The 9577-nt window shown below is 36.7% G+C and overlaps 1 protein-coding gene across 1 annotated transcript; it reads right to left on the reverse strand.

The window, feature by feature from the left end:
• Positions 1-2998: 2998 nt before the first annotated feature.
• LOC114362715 (laminin subunit alpha-like) lies at positions 2999-3643 on the reverse strand. The gene is made up of 2 exons (XM_028318228.1): positions 3529-3643; positions 2999-3172 (listed from the first exon to the last, which is right to left on the reverse strand). The coding sequence occupies exons 1-2, from the start codon at positions 3616-3618 to the stop codon at positions 2999-3001; spliced, it is 264 nt and encodes an 87-aa protein (XP_028174029.1). The 5' UTR covers positions 3619-3643.
• Between the last annotated feature and the right edge of the window lie 5934 nt (positions 3644-9577).

A 9577-nucleotide genomic window follows, 5' to 3' on the forward strand; every position in this document is an offset into this window, starting at 1 on the left:
ATCGATGGTGTTCGACGTACAAATTGAACTATTTGAGAGAAAGTCTGCGTTGGAACGGTTGAAAACCGTAACACGTGGCTGCGTGCACCGTGAACGATTCGCGATGCTGTGAACGTAGATTGATATTAATGAACTACATGGAATGTGAGGCAATTATTTGAAAATATGAATAAAAAGTGAATAAATGAATATGAATAATATTTCTAAAATTTTCGAAACACGCGCTAATTGAATTGATGTTTTTTAGATTTTGACATTTTTAAGATTCCTTTGACTCATTGAAGTAATTCGAAATGCATCTTTATTCCACTTGTTATATTCACTTGTTGGCAACTGCTGTGTGCGCTCCTAATGATGTGAATTCTTCTAATATTGGAAAATAATGATCCTGTTAGTTTAGGAAAGTATGTAGAGTTGTCAAATGTAGTCCATATTTAGCATAAGCTAAATGAATGGTCAATAAAATAAGATGATGAACAAAAATTTTCATAGTTGACTCTTCGTGATAAAGGCATGTTAAATATGTACGAGTACTTATGTTAGTAATATAATTTCAAATACACATGAAATGTAAAATAGTTACTAATAATACATATAACAATAACCATACGCAATTTACGTATACCTAGCACGTAAAAGCACACACTTTAGCCATAACATGCTTCAAATAATGACTAGTGCAATTAACACAACTTAAATTAAACTTAAACTACTTTTTAACTGTAGTATCAAAACTTAGCTAACTATTGAGATCACTGCATGAGGAAGTACGAGGCTGTCGACCCCAATGCGGCAGACACAAAAAGTCAAACAAAAAATCCAACATGTCACTGAATGAACTAATGCAATTACAGGTATGTCTTATTAAGCCTATTATAAAGTTGGCTTATTGATTTTTCTCAATTTATCTACTTGAAAATAGCAAGTAAGTATGTTAGATTCAAGTGAATACACCCTCTTTCGGATGATTCAAAACGGCATGCTCTTAGTAAAGTATTTTATATCCGTTCAGTTGTAGTAACTTAACTGTTGTCACTAAACTTGTCTGACAATAGATTAAAGGTTTAACTAATGAGGGCTATCGTTTTAGCGCTCACCAGTTTACGCCACTGTAGAGTAAGGTCCTGTCACTTGCTAGTAGTGAAGACAGTGGCGCCAACTTGTGAGCGCTAAAGTGGTAGGAGGACTATCGCATTTGCACTCATCAAGATGGCGCCACTGTAGAGTAAGGTCCTGTCAATCGCCAGGGGTGCCAACTGTTAAGTATAAAAACGATAGCCCTCATTATTCTTCTTCTTCTTGTCGTGTCGACTACAAACCTACACAGCGTCAGCCCAAAACTCCGCCACAAGAGTCACGTTGTCAGTAGCCTTCATTAAATCTTCCTGCGTTTAGTTGTTTGGGACGCAGGGCACGACATCATTATGCTTCGTCAACTGGGGAACAAAACCACACTTCACTCCAAGTTTGAGCCATCCAAGAAACCCCACCTGAACAGATTGTCCTTACTAAGGCCGACCTGCGTCCGAAGTCTATTTTAAAGATTTCCATGTCGATGGCTCCTACGTATAAGGGCGAAACTGCCGCTTACGCCTTTTTCCAATTATTTAAGCAATGATTTCATTTTGCTAATCTATAACGTCAGTAAGAAAAAAAAATTTTTTTTTCCATTCGATACAAAATAAAATTTTAGGCAAATAGGCGTATGTGCAAAACTACGCCACGTATAAAGCCCAATCATACGATTCGTCAATCTATACGAGTAGTTGCTTACGTAAATATATATTTTTTATAATCCAAATCTTAAATAAAGCCATGAAAATATTCAGCAAATTGTTTTATTTATAAATTATGACACATTATATAGTTATTTAATTTTAAGCGTTAAGAGTCGCATCTCAAACTAATTTGAAAATTATAAATAACTTGAAAAAATCGAACTGCCTAAGGCATCGTGGGTTCAATTCCCGCCTTAGGAAGTTCGAATTTTTCAAGTTATTTTTAATTTTTAAAAATATGACACATTATGTTAAAAGACCTAACTAAATCTCGAGCACAATATATGGGCGTATTTGCGTTAAAACGTAATAACGATACATTAAATAACTTTTTCTAACTGATTTATTATTGATATAGCACATGATAACAATTAAAATAATTACATGCATAAATAAAGAGAGTAATCGCTTAAAATATTATATTTACATTGTCATTTAAGTCTCTTTACGTTGAACAATATACATGAATAGTTATTTAATTTTTAGCGTTAAGAGTCGCATCTCAAACTAATTTGAAAATTATTTTTTCAAGTTATTTATAATTTTCAAAATATACATGAAATTATAGAAATGTGACGACGTAAAAGGGCAATACGTAAAATCTCAAAATATATAACAAAAATATAAAAATTGATAACGGCAGTAGCAAAAGCATTACATGTTAAGGCTAAATGTGAAATTTCATTAAATTCGTTTTAGTAGGTCAGAAGATATGACCCAAAAATATGGTTCTGGCCACTAAAATGGCTCTCCTGTAAAATTTACTTTTTTCACTTACGCCAGTATACGTAGGAGCCATCGNAGATTTCCATGTAGGCCAGGGGAGCTCATGTCCAGGCGGAGGACTCTCAGACATAGGGACAAAAGGGCAGGGAAGATCAGCTCTCTCACGCTTTAACATGCATCTCTCTATTATTAAGATTTTGTCTCTCATGACTATACCTGGTGGAACCTGGTGAAGGTTGCGTAGAGCGCGAATGGATGCGTGCAGCCTTGGACCTGTCGTGGAAATCTTTCCCGGTATTCCTTCAGCAAATATTATTTTGTTATGAAGCTGCATACTATGTGAATAAATTCATTTTTGATCACACAGTTTACTTATTATATGGCTGTTCAAAATTATACGGGGCCATAAATTATACCTTTCATCGTCTAACATGTAATACATAGTAATGATATTAAGCAATCATACATCTATAAACCTTACAAAGAAACTACGATTAGAAATAAAGATAAGCTTTAAGCCCGACGCAATCAANTCGCAGGCAGCCGTCGAAGCCGGCGTCGCGCACGTGGACTATGCCCTTGTTGTTGCCGCCGAAGTTCATCGTGTCCACGGCTGTGATCTCCATGATTGGTGATGACGATACCGCGCGGAGGATTTCGTCGTCCACCTTGGGAATAAAAACGAATACCAGTTAAGGACCATAAACACTCTTCGTATGCTATTATTTGAGAGTAAATAGTTTGCGGAGGTGTTAAAAGAATCAATTGTTTGTAATAGTTATCAAGAAAGAAGGCATGGAAAATTCGATAATGATTTAGGAATTTCAACCGTTTTGACCGTTATTTCTGAGTTCTACAGCTTGCATATTTTTATCGCTTCTGCCTGCTGAAGATTTTCCCGATAGCTGGTAATAAGTTGTGTCCAGAAATTGTCTTTTGTTATAACTGATGGCAAGCAACTCACTGATAGAGAAATGTGTTAGTGTGCGTGTGCTAGCATGCGAGGTGTGTGTGTTGTGCATACCTTGAGAGAGCAGTTGGCGAGGTAGCGGCCGGCGTCCAGTTTGTGCCATTTGCCGTCGTTGTATGTCTTCTGTGTGCCAATGATCACCATGTCTTGTGGGTTGCCGAGTGACGTCTGTAAGAAGATAAGACTAATATAAGTATACTCTTGACAAATTAACCTTGTGTTTCATAAAAAAATCGTTTAGTCGAGCCAATACATGTGTTCCATTTTGACAGGTGAGTAACAACCACGCTTCCCTGCTCACTCGCTCGCCAACTAAATGAGTCCAAACTCGGCGGTTCGATCGATCAAACTGCGAACGGTTTTTTGGTCAGTAGCGAGTAGTTTAGTTATTAAGGCTGATGTACACGTGTTAAGTAGGTACCTAACTAAATTTTAAGTTGATTTTTCTGTCAAGTTGGTGAACGAGGCTTGTTACTTGACACGTTTTGACAAGCAGTTTCATAGTAAACAAGAGCTTGACGTTTGGAATTAAGTTAAAATTTAGTTACGATGCAATTTGATCACTTAAAAGTTAACTACTTAATACGTGTAAATCAGCCTTTATAAGGGTGAGTTACTACTAGATTACTCGATTAGAGCGGACAAGGCTTTAAAGCGGTACTCTTGCAGTCCAGAACTGTACNAAAGTTTTTGAGTGGTGACCACGAGCCGGAAGACGTAGCGTGGGCAGGCCTCCCACTAGGTGGACCGACGATTTGGGAAAGGTCGCAGGAAGTGCCTGGATGCGAGCGGCGCAGGACGTCTTTCGGCTGAAACGAAGGAACTAACGCTAAGAGAGATGGCTAAAGAAATAGCCAAAATGGACCCTCGTAAAGCACTTGCATCACCATGAAGTCCATGGTCTTGACAATGATCACACTGAGTGAGAAGAACCTCGCAAGTCTCTTAACTTTGGAAATGATCCAAAAGGCTGGCAAGTCGCCTAACGAATTCTCTTATCGCTCAATTAATCTGACATTTGTATTGTTAAAATTATGGAAAAGGATCATTCTTGCTCGTTTATTCCCTTGCCTAACTATGACCCATGTAATATAGTATACCCGACCATAAGTAAATCACTGCTTTAGTGGCTCAAACCCCAACAAACTGCAAATCACCTGATTAGTCTTGACGACAGATACTAAAAAAGCAGATTTAAAAAAAATACCTAATGAACAAAGGTCAAACAAGGTCACGCCGCCGACGCCGCCGCCGCCGAGGTCAAAAAGTCGGCGCGCCGCCGCCGGCCAATTTTATATCGGCGCCCACCTCTAAGCCCGACGCAATCAACGCTACCACTCCAATTAACGACTTTGTTAATGATCAGCGCTACTTAGCGGCAATTAATATGAACTAACCGCCGATCATTTCATGCTGTTTATGTCTTTAATTAAAATGTTTGTCTTTAAATAGACATGGTTCGGATAGATCGTAACATGGAGTTAAACTTGCCGGTGATGAAGTTAAGATGTAATATTAAAATTTTAACACAATTAAAATAAACAAACAAATGAAATAACTAGACTTTCAGCTCGTCTTGGACTAGAAAGTCAAAGCGAATGTTTCTTCGCAAAGTAAGACATGAAATGCATCAAAAATTGATGTCAAATTAGAAAAAAACCCAATCTCCGAATTGAGTTTGTGTACGCGTGACCTTAAATAGTCTTCGTTCAGTTCAATTTCAATGTCAACTGAGGTTAACGCCTCAACTATGGCCATCTGTTCCGCGCCGCTAGCGTTTCAATATTAGATCACGGCATCTCTGTGAAACACATGGGCCATATCCATAAATATAGCAAAACCCGTCATTTTATGTTTAACAAAATACAAATTTGTATTCAGAGAAAGTCCGCATTTTACCAGAATCAGTGTCACGAACATCTTTATCTTCACCATTGAAGAAAAGCCATCCTATAATATCATTGTTATTTTGCGAAATTTCTTCTATGATTCATTAGTCAGTACCACTTGACCCACCCAAGAGCAGGTTGTGGAGAAATCGAGGAAAATTTGTAGACTCAGCCATAAGGCAACATATAAACGGTTCCAAAGTTTGTTCAAAGCCTAATGATGTTAAGTACATTACCTAACGTTTCTATTAAGTGGTTACCCAATAGTGGACTACAAGAAAAGCTTCTGTACTTTCTAAAGAATCCACCGGAACCGAAGGCGGATGGCAGATGCGGGTCTGTGACCAACGTTAATGCGTGATTCCGTTACTAGGCGCGTGCGTATGGCCCTTACTTCTTGTCTCCCGTGTGTCGTGTAACAGTTTTCTCGTTCTCGGTAACCGTTTCAAATTAGGAACGAGATGTTGTAGGCGTTTTAGGTTTAATTTGAGCTGTATTGTCACGAGAAATTATGTCCTTGTTCAAAAGTATCGCTCTTCTTCACAAACATTTGTCATAGCAATTATTTTGATTAATTTAAAACAAATCTCCATTTAAGGAGCTTTGTCAAATTGTCAATTTAAACGAATTTGTTAGCAATAGTAGCACAATAATAATTTGTTGTCATAACGCATTTCTAACATTACTCAATAAATAAAAGTTGGACAAACAGCATTAAATATTACTCTACAAAAATATAGTTGGTAGAAAGTTAAAAATCAGTAATCTTTATTTCCGTAGTCTACACATAGCACGCGCTCAGTCACGCTTGTCTAGAAATGTATTGTGTATGAATATATTAGCTGAATATTTCTTTTAAAATTTTAAACGTTCGTTTAAACGTTATAGGTACAGTAAATTAACGGATTAATTAGTTTTTAAAAAATCTGGACAAATGATTGTGCGTGTTTTTCGTTAATAAGATAATTCGTCGCTTATATCAACAATAAATATTAGTTTTATCGTGTAAGTGCACCGATTTATTTATTATTATAAAAACCAACATTTTCATTTACATTTGAATTATTTATGCGGTTAAAAACTGGTTCCCTAATTTTTTTTCTTATGTGTACAATGTACAGTCACGGAATGAAAAGGTTCGTCAGTTTTCAAATTGATTCCTTCAACGAATCGCGAGCACATATTACCTTTTGAAACTATGTTACAGAATAATCTCGAGTTAGAGAAAGTAATCTTTAACTGTTCGTCAGTAAAGTTCAAAATTATTCAGATCAGAGTTGTTTGACGATTTATCTTGTCAAGAAGATTAGATTTATAAACTAAATAAAACCTTCTTGTTGGTTCAACTTGCCATTATTATTTCTATTAAATAAAAAAAACTATTGTCAATTGGTCAATGTCATCATTGCATTGCACTGATGGGATAGAAAAATAAACAAGCAAAACCTTATTCATTAGCAAACGTCATATTATTATTTATTTAAATGTTAGCAGTGGGTCTAGACAAAGTGCAAATTATAATCGCAAACCAGTCGATAAGTGGTCGAAAAGCCCCTTTTTTGTATGGAGTTTTGACGGATTCGATTTTCGCTTCGATCAAAAAGTGCGTTTTGTCTAGGGGGGCAGCACTGTTTCTTGCACTGTTATGTTGGCAGGTTTGACTCTTACAGTACCTAGTGCAAGCGAAAACCGACACTAAGGTGACGAACCTTTTCATTCCGCGACTGTACACAATTAATTTCGAATATATGTATTTCGTTTATTTATTTGTAGTCTTGTATACCACTAAAATGTAAAGGTACAATTTAAAATGTACAGTACTACATGCAAAATAATATTCAGCTTGTACACAAAACCTTTCAAGGCGATGAATTAGTTTTACTAATAACATGCTTATTAAATCGGTTTCATCATCTGGTCATTTGGTCTCCACAGTCTCTAAGGAACGGACTCCAAGAGTCAAATATTTGGCCTAAGTATACGCTGGCCAGACCGTTTGGGGAGTATTGGAGAGGCCCGATGTTGGCATATTTCTCCCTTACGTCCGTATTCACAAACGATACTTGCTTAAGTGAAGCAGCAAATCGAACAGCGTTGAATAGAGCTCTGTGATTGGTTCATGTGTCACCCTGTGCGTCCACGCGCACTGTGAGAGCTCATAGTAAAGTTTGTGAATACGGGTTAGTCGCCTCTTACATAAAATAGATAGTAACAGAAGACATTCTAAGCCTGTATTTCCTTCATTTTGCGTGCACACAGACGCATCTAAAGCTGTCGCCATTCCCGCTGTCACTGGTTTAGACTGGTCTGCGATTATTGGCGATGTCTCCGTGAGCGTTGTCTATGTGTGCGTTGCCCGAGCGCACTTTGTATGTACAGTCTAATTTTTTAGAAATCAGCAGAAATGTCATCAAAAATGGCCAACTGACATAAAAATATTTTTAGTCTGTGAACTAGTGATGCGACAAAACCTCTCGTTAATCGCGAAGTGAAATATTGTAGTACTTGCGTATCATCGCCGGGTGATCGTCAAAATACTAAAAATATGCAACAAAGTCGCAACATTGAATGTGAACTGATTATGAAATTTTCGAGAACAGGAAACAAACTATACAGTTTGTTTGTTTGCATACGCACAGACGTAATCAAAAAACACACTGGACAGTAAAACAATCAATGATAATAATATCCGTAAAGTTATTTAACTTCAAATAGTTGCAAAAAGTTCTGTTTGACAGTGTTGCTTCTAGCGACATCTCGCGCGCTCAGTTCTTTGTTGCTCTATTCCGCTAGGGATGTAATTTAAGATGCGAAAATCCGCCAGATGGCAATACGTAGACGCGAGGTCCAAATGCTGTATGATTGGTTATTTTTGACATGACATTGACAGATATGTCAAAATCCACCAATCGCGCAGCGCGAGGTCCAAATGCTGCATGATTTGTTATTTTTGACATGACATTGACAGAGTCAAAATCCACCAATCACGCAGCATTTGGACCTCGCGTCTACGTATTGCCATCTGGCGGATTTTTCAATCGCGAAAACCCTCACTGAAAGAATATTTTTATTTTCTTTTATTTTATTTACTTATATAGGAAAATAAGCAATGGAACAATACGTAAGCATAATTGCATAAAAAAGTAAAATAATTTCGTTTAAATAAAACCGACTAAAAATTAAACTGACTCCGAAAAAGTATACCATAAATAAAAGTAGAAAAATAATTTTACGTTATCTCCAATATTGTCGAAGTTATCGCTGGAAAACTAAACAAAGTATCGTATAGTTTTTATTTAAAATTAATCAGTAATCGGAATAAGTGAATACTTAAAATAATATCGATTAAATTTACAGATTATTGTCTATGACTCACAGGTTACAGCACTGATGTGTCAGAGACAAGTCATAGACAATATGGAGATAACACATGATTTTAAACGTCAAGTCAATTTGACTAGTCTCACAAATTTTCATCGTCCACGTATTTTGCTAAAATAATTTGTTTCAAAGATTGATTTCAAACTTGTATAAACGTGAAAATAAAGTTGGTTTCATGGGCTTGTTAAATAATGTGTATGATATTATGAACACGTAAGTGATTATGGTGTAATTGTGTATGAAAGTGTTTGTTTACATCTCTGCTGGATTCTAAAAAATCAAGGTATAGATTGTCTTCTGCTCCTGAAGAGTGGGGGTGGTCCTATTCCACTCTGGTGGAACCACGCGGCTCAAAAAATTAGGTTCGAGATTGTTATGACTTCGAATCGATATTGTAGCGAGATGTTGGATGCTGGTAGTGTCACGCGACACATTCTTTTTGTGTAATATGCTTTTAGCACATGTGCTGGGTATAAACTGGATCCATTGAGGTCGACAACATCACATTTTTTGTAGATAAACATTGACTCTACTATTTATTTATGTTTGAGGTCATCGCGCTTTTCGAATGACTTATCAATTTTGATGTGTTTATTTTAATATGATACATCAGTCCGATGTCCGAACATCAGTGTATCACTAGTTCACTAGCAATGATAGTTTTTTTGGGAAACCTTTTAACAGCATATTAAAAGTTTTGTGTTGCGCAGTTGCGCTCCGTTTACGTTACAGCATCGTTTGAAGTAGCTGTCAAAACGAGACCGTGATACGGATTTGTCAAAACAGCTGATGTTCGTTTGTAATCCAGTCGCGTGGCAGTTGAAAATATTTAA

This window comes from Ostrinia furnacalis, unplaced genomic scaffold, assembly GCF_004193835.3.
Source record: "Ostrinia furnacalis isolate ACB-3 unplaced genomic scaffold, ASM419383v2 OfSCF6699, whole genome shotgun sequence".
Lineage (NCBI taxonomy): Eukaryota > Metazoa > Arthropoda > Insecta > Lepidoptera > Crambidae > Ostrinia > Ostrinia furnacalis.